General features: G+C 41.8%; 1 protein-coding gene across 1 annotated transcript; it reads right to left on the reverse strand.

Annotated features, from left to right (window-relative positions):
- Positions 1-1383: 1383 nt before the first annotated feature.
- Positions 1384-5680, reverse strand: tbr1b (T-box brain transcription factor 1b). Its single transcript, XM_069662847.1, has 6 exons — positions 4995-5680; positions 4649-4803; positions 4329-4450; positions 3871-4029; positions 3470-3531; positions 1384-2869 (listed from the first exon to the last, which is right to left on the reverse strand). Exons 1-6 carry the CDS (start codon positions 5678-5680, stop codon positions 2026-2028), a joined length of 2028 nt encoding a protein of 675 aa, XP_069518948.1. The 3' UTR covers positions 1384-2025.
- Positions 5681-15002: the final 9322 nt, after the last annotated feature.

Consider the following 15002-nt stretch of genomic DNA (forward strand, 5'->3'; position numbering starts at 1 on the left):
TTAAGGGCCCTGAACGTGACACCTTACTTGTACTCTGTTGCTGGCACCCATTTACAACATTATAAGTTGGGTTTTTTTTATCAAAGTAACATGAAGTCTATGTGGGTCCAAATTAGTTACTTTCCTCGTGTGGATTTTGCAGCTTTGATCATTTTAAAAGCAGATATTCTTTATAGGCTAGTACTCAAATATGGCCATCTGGTGTAGATGTGAATGCACGCGCAGTTGAATTAAAAAATGAAATATAATTTAGCTTATTAAAAAGGCTTAATAGTCATTTTTGAAACATCCGTGCGCTTCAGATTTGATGCCTCTGGACTGGAACGACCTCCCTCAGATCGCTTTGGTCGCAGGACCTGCATTCAGTTATCGCCATCTGCTGTTTATCTGAGGGAAGGCCTGACTGTCACACACACACACACACACACACACACACACTGGCTTTATGATCAAACCCCACTCGTCTCATTGACAGCTGTGCGCCTCTGAAATTCCAATTAAGTGCGTGTTGAGTTTTTTACGCATCTGTGTTAATAACATTTCTTAACTTCATTATTTTTGTAAAGCATATTAAATACTTGCTCAAATGGTGCAATTAAAGATCTGATGATTGGGGCTTATTGGCATAAATACAGGCTGAATCATTCAAACACCGATTTAACAACAGTCAGCCAATTAAAGTTAAAATAAATTTCCTCCACATATTTTTAAACCACGTTCCGTGAGGTTTATCCTCAACACGTCTTCCTCTGTGGGTATTTTGCACATTTTCACACAGGAAATACTTTTTTTTAATGTGTCACTTTCTTTAGTTGCCCAACAGAAACGTGTCAACTTCGCAGTTTTTTTTTAAAGCGTGTGACAAAGAAAGCAAAATCCCCCTCGAAGCTTGCCAAACAAAGTCTTTGCAAGGAAATGTGAGAACAATCCTTAAAGTTTAGTGAGGAAAAAACACTAAGTGGGCCTACTTTTGAACACGTAATTTACTTGAATACTGGCGGATAAAATAGTTCCATATATACACAAAAGTCTTATTAAATTCCCAGTGCTTCCATTTTAGGAAGCAGTTATGTTTGTGCCATCTTTAATGTTTTTTGTTGTGCCATTATTGACACGTCATTAAACAGACCCTCGAATCCGCCGTTTTTTGTCTTTTGTTTTTGTTGACCAATCAGCAGGCGCACGTGAGGGCCTGGCCTTATTTTTATTTATTTATTTATTTATTTAATATGTGCGCGCAGAGGCAACACGAATGTCTCTTTTACGCATCAATAAATGTGATCCTGATAAAACAGGAAAGATAATCCACGTGATGCGTTCATGAAAAAAACAGCCAAACAAAGCGTCCAATAGGAGCGTGCTATTAAAATAATAGTTGCTTGTCCTGATGATAACATCATTTATTATGTTTCAGTCACATTACAACAGATACATTTTTCACAACAGCATTTAGCATACGGGCTATAAAAAATAACCGGCGAAATGAAAACATAAAAAAAAGACTACATTACCAACATTTATAACTTCTTTAACCACACGTATCATGAATGTAGCAGTGATCCGTAACGTCATAAACATCTGGTAACCTACAGCTTTGATAAAGTACAAAATACATTAGTTTTTTTTTTCCACTGACAGGGATTATTGTGCCAGTTTATGCTACACAAGAACATTTCATGTACAGAGTCTTCATATCTTTCTTTACTAACTGTTTTTTCAGGCTACTTAACAGAGGAGGGCTCGCTCTTCTACTTAGGAATTCTTCTAGTTTGTGTACATCCAATCACTATCACCAAATGTCCAATATTATGTACATTATATTTATATATTTTACAGTGTTTCTGACGTAGCAGTGGGCGCCCAACTCATGACAGAACAGAGCCGGAAGTAGTGGAAGAATTTACACTTTGGCCATTAACTTTTTGTCTTTTTATGTTAGATAGATAGATAGATAGATAGATCGATAGATGGATAGATAGATAGATAGATAGATAGATAGATAGATAGATAGATAGATAGATAGATTTAACTGTGAGGATAGAAACTGTAGTAACCAATGTCCTTTGTGCAGTTTTTCTCGCACTCTCGTGGCGCCAGCAGCTCAGATTTAAGAGGAGAAACTGTCTCTGAAACCGGCGTGGCAGAAGGTGAGATCCTCCTCCTTTTGGCCTGTTCAAAGATCCCAGAATCACTTGAATCGATCGACTTAATCGAGGACGGCGTTTCTATCCAGCTCGACTCTGACGTCATGTCTTTGGGTTTGGCCTCCTCCGCGCCGCCGATCGGTGACCTCTCCGTGGGGATGGAGTCTCCCTCCTCGGCCAGGTAGTTGGCTCCCGCTCTGCCCCCGAGAGAGTTAGCGGGCCAGCAGGAAAAGACCGAGCTGGATTTGCTGTTGACGCCACAGTATTGCGGCGGCGTGCGTCCTCCCCAGCCCGACGGGTCTGCGTAATAGCCAAGAGGCCGGTTGGAGCAGCCCGCAGTCGGCAGGGGAAGAGCCTTCACTCCGGCCGCCGCGTAGGACAGCAAGGTGGCCGCGTTACCGGCGAAATCCGCGGCGTCGTATGCCGAGGCAGCAAAGTCCAGTCGGTTGTTGGCAGGGGTGACAAACCATCGCTGCGGGGGGGTGGCAACAGTGGGCTCCTCGCTTTGCTGCGGGGAGAGCAAGCTGTTGCCGAGTGGGACGCTGCGCTCCGTGCCAGGACCAGTCCCCACGCCAGGGTGAAAGCGAGATTTGGCATAAGTGCTGACAAATTGGTCCTGCAGGAAAGAGCTAGGCATGGCATATCTCGCACCCGGCACGATCTGTGAACGCGGAGAGTCACCCGGTGATGGAGTTAGGCGGTCGATGTCGCAGCCTGTGTAGACACTGAAAAGATGGAGGGAAAAACAGAGAAACAATTCAGTCACTAAACAGGCTGGTTGTCCTAAAATCAAAAGCTTTCAGGTCAATCTGCGTTTCACCAGTGACTTTATTCTGTAGATTATCGCGTCTCATAAGTGAGGAAAGAGTTTGAGGACATGTATGGCATGAAGTCTCGTGTTTACGCACACAGAGAGTTGCTAAAGGCCTCCTGCCTGATACAGAGAAAAGAAAAGGTTGCATTCTTAAAAACTTCGCGTTGGTTTTGTTTCCAATCGGAATTTTACGCATCCAATTTGATTATCATTCACTTATTTTGAGTGCAAGAACTCACATAAAGGACTATTGTCATCTATAGGATATAAATGAACAAGCTAAACGAATAAACATGTTGCTCCTTGTGTGAAATATTTAGATTTCTGTTTGATAAATTGAAAATAATTTGCTTCAAATGCAGTTAATTAAAATTGAGAAAACCCCCATAATAATAATTAATAATTTGAAACCTTATGAACCCCTAATAACTTTGAGAATTAAATATTCAGCAGAATAAAACAAAATCAAAGACAACGACAATCGAATTTGATCAAAGAAAGAAACTCTTACGTGTCATAGTTGTCCCGAAATCCTTTAGCAAACGGATTGTGGTCAATTTTCAGCTGCGTAATCTGTGGAAAAAAAGATAAAGCACGGATTAGGAAAAAAAAAGTGTGTTTTTGGAGATCAGCGCGCGACAATGTCTGTCTCAGAAATAGTATTTCTTCACTATCGAGCCCTAATTTGTGCGTAAAGCTGCTCCAGCAGGATGAGGTCACCTCGTTAGATTATTCTTGATCAAATTAAATCCGTAGCTGTTTTTTTTTTCAAAATAAATCAGTAAAATATTTAAAAATGTAAAAAAAAAAATGCAGCTAATTTTTCTTAATAATATAGAAATAGCTAAATTGTACATGAGGTTTGGTTTGCTGGATATTTTCTGTGTTGTGTGAAATCTGAAGCGGCCGTACGTCGGTGTTCTGGTAGGCTGTGACTGCGATGAATTGCGTCTCTGTGAAGGTGAAAGTCTGGACTCTTCCTGGTTGGCTGGTGTCCTCTGTCCCATCCTCGTTTACTTCCACCACATGGAGCCTGGGCTGGTACTTGTGGAGAGACTGGAGGACCACCATCTGGAGATTCAATCAGAGACGCGCGTCAGGAACTCGCCTTCAAACTTTGCATGGATGATTTAAAGCAGAACACTGAACGGATTTAGCCCCATTTTATCTTTATTTTAGTATTATTGGAATAACTGTGCGCTGCTGTTATTGTGCTGCAAATAATACAGCCAATAAGATAAGAACAGTCCACATGTCCAAGCAGCAGGAAGAAAGGGAATTAATAGGAGGGGATGCATTGCTACCTCTCATGTGGTTTCACATTAACCATCATTACAAATATTTATCTCTTGAATAATTGGACATCTTACCTGCCCCGTGTTGTTGGATGCACCCTTGTTGTTTGTGAGCTTTAGCTTTCCAAACGAGATTTCTTGACGCATCCAGTGCGCACCGGTATTTGGTGAGTCCGGGTGCATATAGACCCTGTTTCCTAAAAAAAAGAATACGCAAAAAATAAAGATGAATAAAACACATTCTAAAGGTTAAATATTAAAAATAAATACCCTTTTAAAATGTGGATTTTAAACAACACACAGTGATCAAAATACAAATGATAAAACAAAGTTTTACTGTGAAATAAAACATGTAAATTGCGCAACACATGTAGGACAAAAATAAACCAAAATACCTATCACATTTGTGTCTGCTTTCCCACATGGCACCCACTTGCCTCCTTGGAATCGCCAGTGATTTGGATCAGCGAGTATTACATCCACAAATATATTGTAGTGAGCAGTTGGGTCGAGGCCAGAGATGTTGAAGCTTAAAAATGGAAACATTCGTCTGCGGGAAACGAAGGAAGACAGATTTAGAGAAAGCAGAAAAAAGTGCACAAAAATCAGATTCGATTCCCTGTTTTTGTTTTGAGATGAAGTCGTTCGTCCTTTTTATTTGGGGAAATAATGATTGAAAATGATGCACTAAAAAAATCGACTAATTCTGCAGGTGTGTGGCAGAGATGTGCGCGCACTTACCGCCCTTGCTTTGTGATGATCATCTCCGTTTGGTGCCTGTGGAACTTGAGCCACAGGGCCCTGTTGCACAGGTACACCTGCGCCTTCCCCGGCACCAGTCCCGCCTGCGCGGAGGAGAACTGGTAAAAAGCGCCTCCTTGGTACGTGTGTCCATACTGTTGCGCGTAAGGGTAGCCGGCCGCAGCGTAGCCTTGCGGGGAAGTGTTGGTCAGAAGGCTGTTGTAAGCTCCATTAGTTATGACCGGATGATGGGCCATGTAGCGGCTGGGACTTCCAATAGAGAAAGCCGGATGCGCTGGTCCATGCTGGCTCGGGTACGGGAACATGGTGGCTGCTGAGACTGACTGTGGCTGTGCGGATGGAGAAAAGATGCACCTTTCTCCTGCAGATCCATCGAAATTATGACGGATGTCAGAGACTCCGTGAAGATCAGGAGAGAGTTTGCCCCTCTGGACGTCCCCTGATGCGTCCTTGGAGTCGGGAAAATTGTCTGCCTCTGACTGATTCGTCATCTCCCTAGAGTTTTTTTTCAGAGGTGAACTTCTCTCCAGGTTGTCACTCGCGGATATAATAGGATGGTCCTGCAACGAAAGCTCTGATCCATCGGAGCTCGCAAAGCCACTGCCCACATTCATAAATTTCTTGGAGAGTTCACTCGCCGGCGAGATGCAATTCTCGACCTGCATGGCTCAATAGGAAGCCACTGTCAGCTCAACCTATATCACAAGCGTGTGCACACGCCTTTTCCAAATCTAACGCGAGGAAAACGCCTTTTGCGCCGACTTGAAGCACCGAAGGCAGCAAATTAGCCAATTGACACCATCCTGCAATCAGGAAGGATTTTCTTTCCATCACTCTGCCTTCTCTGCTAATGAAACAAGTATCGCCATTGGTTAACTCAGGGCTGTAATTTAATTAGACAGCTCTTAATTAGGACAATCTGTGGAGCGCTGTGAGCAAATGATTTGTTTGTAGTGTGACATGGGCCTATATTGGATTGAAACATATGGACTCCGAGCGTTTCTACTTATAAATGTGAAAAACAAAAACAGAAAAATTATAGATAAAAAGTATAAATGTTGTTTTCCTCTCTCGGCTGTAGCGTCAGCTGCGTTATTTACCTATTTATCCGCGTTATTTACCTATTTATGCGCCATGAGTGCCAAAGTATGTCTGCGGGAAGATATATTATTAACACACCAAAAATGACAGTCCATGACAGGCAGCGCATCTGATGCCTTAAAATGTTTGTGATATAGCGTGAAATCATGGCGTCCCACTGAAGATGTGTTTATGAGTCCCAGAGCTGCTGAATATTTAATAACGTATAAAGTTATGAACCGGAGGACTGATAGCAGGGCTGCATGTGGCAAATACATGGCACAGGAAGGAGAAGAAAACGTGCAGACTTTTTATTTAATAATATTTAGGAAATGTTGTTATAAGAAGAGTTAGAGGCTTATAAAGCCATTTTAAGGCTGCCTTATTGTTCATAATGACATCTGCAGAAGAACAAAAAATCATGTGGGATGTTTTTCCCACATTATATTCAATCAGTAGGGTTTTTTTTTATGTGAGCAAATCTTAAGTTTGTTGTTATTTCAAATTAAAACAGAAAAGAGCTCAAAGAGATCTTTCAAAGTCCCCTCTGCGGGATTATAAGACTGTCAGGAAGTTAAGACGAAATAAAGTATAAGAAATGCTGCAAAATAAAGCGACTCAGTCCTACATCATGTTTGCAGCCACCTTGCACTTGCTAACACAAGCTTCTTTTTTAATGGCTGTACTTGGATATAAAGTTCATGCCTCTCTTTTAAAAGCGTACGGTTTCGTTGGGTACGCCACTCATTTGTTATGTCTTTCTCAGGAAATATTAGAAACATTTTGAAATAAATGGCAGTCAAATACTATATCCTCAAAAACATTTCCACTTCACTGAAGTAACTCTTGCTTTAGTTTTTCTTCTGCCTGGAACAATCTCGACCAAGCAGGGGTTAGCAGCCTGGATGGAGGCCTGTTTCTTTGGCGGGCACGTCCACATCCACCCTGCATCTCTAATGAACGCCACAAATCTCTGCAGCTAACAAGAGGGGTCATTACAGTAGGGCTATAGGGTCCGGCAATCTATCCCTGCGAAACATGCAAGAACAGGCTTGTCTGAGCCTGAGCAAGAAAGAGAGGTCGCTCTCTGCTCGGCTCATTACGGGATTATGGTTCACTTCCATCACTAATCTTTAATAAGCAAAATGAGCTTGTTTTTTTTGTTGTTGTTTTTTTTTTTAAACCAATTGTTGAGCACCCGTGTAGTAGCTGGGTTTGTCTCCCTTAGGTGCCATGGTGCGTATCTATCAGGCTAAGTCCTGCCTTTCTATTGGCTCACACAGACAGTGGACATAACCAGAGAGGAGGAGGGGGGGGGGGCTGATTTGTTATGTTCACGGCCAGCCGGGTCCCTCGGGGGGGATAGTATAGTGCAGGTTAGGATCTCTGCCTGCTGCCTTGTGCAAACACACCATTGACCAGCTGAGCTGAGTACACTAGGTCCCTCTGATCTGCGTTAATGCTTTAATTTGTACACTAAAGAAATTCTATTAAATGCATGTTTAAATGTGCAGTTTTCAGTGCAGGTGGAGCATTAAAATAGATCCTGATCTCTAACAAATCTATAAGAAGCATCCCTTCATGATCTTTTACAGCTGTGCATAAAACAATCTGCTTTTTTTCCCCAAGCTGTGCATCGCCATTTTCTTATTGTTGTGCCAAAGAAACCTGCTCGCCACCTGGGTCTAATCTAATCAATGTGAATGACAAGGAGAGAAAAAGCCTGAAAGTGAGCACCAGCTTAGGGACTTTACCTAATGCCCAGCACTGTCACTTCGATGATATGATCACAGCACACAAAATGACAACAAAATTATAGCCAGCAAGGATATGGGGGACATCGTGTGCTCCTCCAGTCAGGTGAAATTGCTTTTCCCGACTATGAAATGGCTTGTCTCTTGTCGGATGGGTAAACATTTCCTTGTCAGGCCAGTAATAAGGAATGAGGCACACTGGGCTCAACTAAGAGGATAGAGCCAAGGTTATTTGGGATTCATGACAGGTAGTGGCTTATATTACAGCGGCACTAAAAATTTCATGGGAATGCATTTAAGATGGCCTTTAAGTTATTTATATGTTGTTTGCCAGACGTCACATTGCAATTTCCATCAATAAATCAAAGTGAAGGATTTCTTCCCATCTTTCCTGCCTCCTTTATTCACAGGAAAACACCAAACCTGTGTTTACCCTAAGTCTTTAATTAGCTAGCACGGCTAATCTGATTAAGCGTGGAGGGGCTTTGTGCTATGCTAACATAACTATCGCCCCCTGCGGTTAGCTGCCACCAGTGATCCGCTCTGTCACAGGGAATCAGGGTGCTCTCTGACAGAAAAAGACAGCTGGAGGCCTGCTAAGGGGCGGAGTGGACAGTTGTGGCTTTTAAACCCTTATTAGCCGTCCTCCCTGGACACACAGGGACACGCGTCCGTACGCAGAAGTGCACTCCTACACCTGCTCATTATTGATGGCCTTTAAGGCTTTTGCCCAGCCAGAACAGAGCCCACTGTGATTCTTTACCACAAAGCTCACAGCAAATTAACCTCAGGACAGGTGATCGGGATGTGCAGCGGAGATGTGAGGGACGTGGCTCCTGTGGTAAGATCGTAGTGCAGAGGTGAGTTAAACTGAAATAAATGTTGATGCATGATGGAGAAAACTCTGGCTTATTTAGCAATTTATGCTAAATATTGCTACCCATTTGAACACATCCCCAATCACATCCTTGTACTCGAACATTTCCCCGTGTTGTTTAGCTTTTATTCAACAAATAAAGACATTATTTGAATTCATTTTATTCTCTTATACCATTTGTTTCACAGTGCATTTATTCACAGTTATTGCTTTGTGATCTCACCTCAGCACCACTCACATTTTATTTACTGTCCATTATGCATTTTATTGCACAGTCCTGTGTGAAATTAACACTAACATACCACTTAATATTCCTGTTCCACACGTTAATGTAAGTTAATTCTGTCTATCAATTGTTTCTATACCTCACAGGACAATGACAGTACGCTAATAAGTAGTGAAGTATGCAGTATAATGAGAGAATGAAGCATAAGCTATCCTCCTTAAAAGAAGTAACATGATGGTATTTTAAATTAATGCGTAATTATAAATGTGTGAATTTCGTCAAATTCAGCAGCAAAGTAACACTTGTGAAACACCGTGTTCCTCTGGGAGCTACAAACCCTGAGAGTAAAGCCTACAAATGTGTATTATGTGTTTTAACAAATGGTGAGGATATAAGTTAGCAGAAAGGCTAATGTCCCTACCAAAACTTCTTTTATCACCTGCTTCTGACCCGTTATCAACTGTTTGGTTTGTTGCTAGTCCCTTTAATATTTAAAGAGGCAGTGTGACCTGCGGGGAGTGCAGCTGGGGTTTGTGACCATTTTGTTATTTCTGCTGCCATGCACTGTCAGACGTCTGCGAGTGAGGAACACGGCCACCGTCCCCAGTAAGCCCACGGCATGAAAAATTCAGACTAACTCCACTTTTTAAGCCATTTCTGATGAAAAGCACGCAGAAATGAAACTGACTTATGCCAAATGAATATCATTGAACGGCTGTGATTGTGAGGGGCTGATGTTTGTAACTTTGAAATTATTTATAAAACATCAGTTCCATTTTAAGAGTGGCCATGCCATGAAGTGTGCACTTACTCCTCTGAGGATCCTTGGAGGATTACAGAGCGATATCAGGCTTAACATGAACAATAGAGGGTCAAATCTAGTCACTTTAGCTTTGCTTTTTTTGCCTTAGACAGTATGAAAAAAAATGCATGGTTTAATCTATAAGTAGACTGACATGATTTTGAATCTTTAATCTTCAAACAACAACTCAAAAACCTGTTATCTGACGATCAGCATCCTCGATTTGGCACCTAAGTATCTTTTGATTTTATCCGGTGATACATTTGTGATTGACCTGCAACGGAAAATACACAAAAATAAAAACACAAATGCTGCACAGATCACATAAAAATGAAAATAATTCTTTGCTAAAAGAGAAAATATTTGGGGGAGAATAGGAGCAAACAGGCGACTGTCGTGTTACAAGAATAATCTTCATTAAAATCACAGGCAACAACACCAGGCCAACACGCAGCTCATTGGGAATGCAGTGTGAAAAGAGAGGCCCACAGATTATCACTCTACGTAACTCATGTTTAATTTATCCAGGAGCAATATTGTCAAGAGCCCTCGCAGTCCAAAGAACGAGACGCTGATAAAAGCTGGAAGAAAGACGAAGGGGGAGCCCAAAAATAACACACGGGCTTCGAGTAAGATGTCGTTAAAACGAGAGAGAAAGAGCACGCTGGAGAGCGGAAGCATTAGAGACGTCTCTGATATGTTTAGCACAGCTTCACAGCAGTGTAATATACCTGCTTTAGCATTGTTAATATTTCAAAAGATGACTTCTAAATGTTAAAGTGTTCACACAACAAACAGGGATGATACGCAGCACTTAACCTTTGCTCTGATTTGGAACTATTCTACGAGAAAACCTTTCAATCTTGGCATTACAAGCCAAAAAGCAACATAGTCTTACATCCGAGTATATGAAGTAACCCTCAACCAATTTCTGTCTGCTCTATGGTGTGCATTTTTTCTTCCTCCTCCTCCTCCTCCTCCTCCTCCTCCTCCCCATGGCTGAGTGAAATGGAATTGCCTCTCACATTCAAAGACAGCTCTAGGAAGGTGATAATAGAGCTACTCCCTGCTGTCTGCAGGCAGGAAATAGGAAAGTGGCATATGGGGCCAGGAACCAAATAGAGAGGAAATGTGACCAGGCAAGGGAAGGAACTAAAGGAAAGGTTAATGATCAGTTCTGAATTCTACAGGGAAAGAGAAGTTGAGAGGAAAAATAAATGTGACACGATTTATGTCTGCGCCGCTCACATCTCGGCTGTCACAAACAAACACGTGGAAAGCGCTTTATTTTCTTGGAAACTTTGCCAATTATGAGACAAGAAATAAACGTACAGATCCTTTGCTGTTCAATATGAATGTGCATAAGTATGTCACATTAAGGATATGTCACACAGTGCCTCTTCTTCACACGTATTAAGAAGATGAGAAATGCAGACAGTGCCGTATAATCAAGACAGAATCCATCTTCACAGCCTCACCAGTGTGCTCCGAGTGTGAACTACTGGCTGGTGTCCGACTGTTGCCTCTATAGCAGCCCCACACGCTCTCCGGCCTCTCCAGCAGAAACTCTTTTAAATGACCAGGAAGCTATCCGACGCTGTGCTGGGGACTAAATTAGACCTTGGACATGGTACAATGATTCATGTAAGAAAAAAGGAGGAGATAAATCATGGACGGTTTTAAAATCGTAAGTGAAAACACGGAAATTAGTGCTGGGTGTGTTGTCATTAGCAGGGAGTGAATTTGCGTGCAGATTTTCACCCTGTTACCACACCTTGGCTGAAAGAGTTTGTGCCCTTTCACCACAAAGCTGGAAACCGAGGCTTTAACTATCAGTTATGTCTGCCATAAAGAAGGAATCATTGTTGAAGCAATTTGCACTTGGTTTGAGCTGCGACTGGGCTTCTGATAACATTTATCGTACATTGTCTATTTAATTATCCGGAGGAGAGGTTGACACCAAGGAAAGAGAACGATAAAAACCTGCCTGGAAGGGTTGGATTTAAGAATCAAATGTTATGCATCCGAAAACTACACACAAGAAAATCTGATTTTATATTTATATCTTGACATTTAAAACTGGATAAAAGTATCTTCTTTAAGGGCAGAGTGTTGAAGCAACAGCTGGACATTAGACACAAAGCAACATCACACGGCGCGGCTTTCTCCAGATCTGACAGCTAGATCATTTGAAGCTGACAAGATAACACTTAAATGCAAAGGTGACATGACAGTGTCTTCGGAGCAAGATGGATCGATACTCTGCTCGGCTCGTCAGGATCTGAGCAGTGGTTCTGCAGCCATGTTGTTTTTTTTTTACGCTTGAAAATAGACTATCACTGTCTGGCACAATGTCTGGTACAATATCAATGAGCAGATTTCCTTTCTTATGTTGCGAGTGAAATATTGATATGAGTTTAACAAAACAGCTCAGGAGTCCAGAGGGGACTCAGGATACCTTTTACTTCTATTTAAGTATTAGCTAAGCCTGAATAGCATTATGCTAACCGTTGGACTTAAGCGATGTGTCAGTTCGAGGAAAGACGCGTTACACTGGAATTTCTTTATGGCTGACCAACATTAATTTTGATAAATTTAAAGTGAAACAGAGCCTCTGTGTTTATTTTAATGCCCGCTCCAGCTCTTACACAAGTAGATACAGAACGTACGTTAGCTTAAACTGCTGTAACTTTAAGCTAGCAGCAAGCGGTCTTAAAAAAAAAGATTTTTCTGTGCCGGTTCAATTAAATATATATATTAACATGTTGGGACAGACATTATAACATTTTAAAAAATAAAAATATACACAAAATAAAATGATAAATAAGGGGATGGATGAGGATTAGAAATAAGCCTGATTTACTTTTTAGAAAATACCACAGAAGAAGAAACATAGGAAGGACGGGCTCTGAACTTCAACACTTGTACATTCGTGAGTTTGAAGGTCCTCACAGTCACATATAAACCTTTACCAGGTTTATTTTGTGTAATTATGTGAACATAACAGGAGAAAATAAAGGCCTGTTACATTAAGCTACAGTTTGAGCTCAAAAATGGTCTGTAAAGTGTAATTAAAGTATCAACTGGCACAGCCGTTAAAAACAGAGATGCAGGTGACTGGAAAGTTCTATGCAAGACTGTTTGATTAAATTTCAAACTAATTAATGGTGGTAAATATGAGACTAAAATGATCAATGATCCGTCAACCCGTAGTCGCAGTCAAAAGGCGCTCGAAGAAGCCCACTTTTCCAAAACGTCCCCCAGTGAGACGGCCAAGAAGTCCCGTAGATCAGTTAGAAAAACTCGGCAACTTGCCTTGGTGACCGTCCAGGCTGCACCGACTGGCACTATCTCTATTTTTTTTCCCCCACATCTCCCGTCCACATCTATACACTTAAATAAAAAATCAAATACTATCTTTCAAATATTCAACAGTCCCTTTTTCCCTGGGAGAGGTAGGGGCGTATTGTTGAATAATGCAGCCAGACAGGGATCTCCCTGAGCTGGTCTCTACAGGCATCACTGAGCAGGTCTGATCCCACTTGAGTAGCATCTATCACGGTGACATCATCATTCACACGAGGAGATATGATCAGACAGTAGTACACTACTCTACTACTTGAGCCAACTCTAAAGCAGGCAGTGGTGTTACTCATTTAAACCAATCTACCGGCCATCTGTTGATGCTAAAATCATGGTCAGACTGCCATTTCTAAATCAAACACCATCGGTTTGCCTTTATTGCTTTCTGCTCAACGCTAACACGTATTCCAGGAGAGAAAAAAAAAAAATTGGTAGCTTGCGAGACACATATTCTCTTTTACCTTGTGTGATTCTGGTGGGTGTGTGAATGTAAAAAACCACAGGGACAAGCAGCAGAGGAAGGAAAAAACAACATCTACATGCAGCCGCAGCAGCAGCAGCAGCAGCAGCAGCAGGTCTCTAGCTCACAGATTAGGGCGCTGGGAGCACTTTGCAGGTTGTTGTCACAGGTATGACGAGGGAGAATTGCGCTTGCTATCCCCAGGTTACAAAAGGTGTGAACAAAATATGCAGCCAATTTGTTTTGTGCAGAATTAGAAGGAGGGGAACACAACATGAATATGCTTTCGTTTATATCGTACATCTTTCCTCCACGTGAGGCTTTTGTTTTCTGTTTTATCGCTGCTTTTACTACCTTTGACTGATTATAACAAATGTGCCTGGAGGTATAAATGAACACGTATGCTCTGGTTCATTTTAACTGGACAGCGAGTGACATCAAATCAACACTTAAACAACAGACACGGCATCGAAAAAAGGAAAGCCATCCAATCCAACGGGCTCAATCAAATCACAAGGACAAAGAGAGAGTGTGAGCGTTGGCACAGGAATCACTGATCTTGGGGGAATTGGCAAGACCAACAGCAAGCAAGTGTATTACATATGGCGTGCCATTTTCACAGCTTCCACAAAGAGAACACAAAAAGTGTTACATCTCACTATCTAAGATTAATAAACAACAACCCAGATATGCTGAATCTTTTGTAAGAAAATTAGAGGTAAACTGAACCGGTTGGAGACTTTTTCAGTTGAAGTCTGACATGACGAGAAGACGTGGAGTCTGAGCCGAGCAAAGGCAGCAAATGAAGCCGTCCTCCCACTAAATCTATGAGGTGTCAGTCAGGAAAGTGGCCTGCCAGGATGACTTTCAGCTCCTAATCAAGCCAGATGGTTTCTTAACACTGAATAAATGAATTGATTTGTATGTCGCGTCTCTAACAGGGTTCATATTCTTCTCCGCATGACAAAAAAGGTGGTCGGGCATGAGGATACGAGAGCTATGATCTGATGGTGAATGTCTGCAGTCCTCGCTAGCATGAGTCTGACTAACATGTTCGCAGTGTTTGTATCTGTTATGTTGATGAAGTGTTAGGACGAGGCCTTTGTCGTCACAGTTGTACACAGCTCACACCTTAAGTGTTAACTTCTGTGTCCTAACCCACTACACTTTATTACTATCATTAGATGGATTGCTGCACTTTCCCTATGGTGTGAACTGCTATCAATTATGCAGCTACCTTTTAATTATTGTATATTGTTAAAGTAGCTGCTAATGAATTGTGAAACTACTGTGTTATGGTGTGACTGTACCGGGCAATAACCAGCTACTGTACACTTAGGCTCCTTTTTCAATTAGATGCGGGTGGCGGTTTTTCAGTCATTAAGCACATTTGGTGTAAAAGGATGTCCACCTTACACTTAGCCA

Source organism: Semicossyphus pulcher, unplaced genomic scaffold (assembly GCF_022749685.1).
Source record: "Semicossyphus pulcher isolate SPU_LCO1_2020_fin unplaced genomic scaffold, fSemPul1.0.p SCAF_15, whole genome shotgun sequence".
Classification (NCBI taxonomy): domain Eukaryota; kingdom Metazoa; phylum Chordata; class Actinopteri; order Labriformes; family Labridae; genus Semicossyphus; species Semicossyphus pulcher.

Coding starts and splice junctions, on each gene's coding strand:
- tbr1b (XM_069662847.1), bottom strand. CDS start 5,680: ATGCAGGTCGAGAATTGCATCTCGCCGGCGAGTGAACTCTCCAAGAAA. Junction 4,804..4,994: donor ATCATCACAAAGCAAGGGCG/GTAAGTGCGCGC, acceptor CGTTTCCCGCAG/ACGAATGTTTCCATTTTTAA. Junction 4,451..4,648: donor AGCAGACACAAATGTGATAG/GTATTTTGGTTT, acceptor TCTTTTTTTTAG/GAAACAGGGTCTATATGCAC.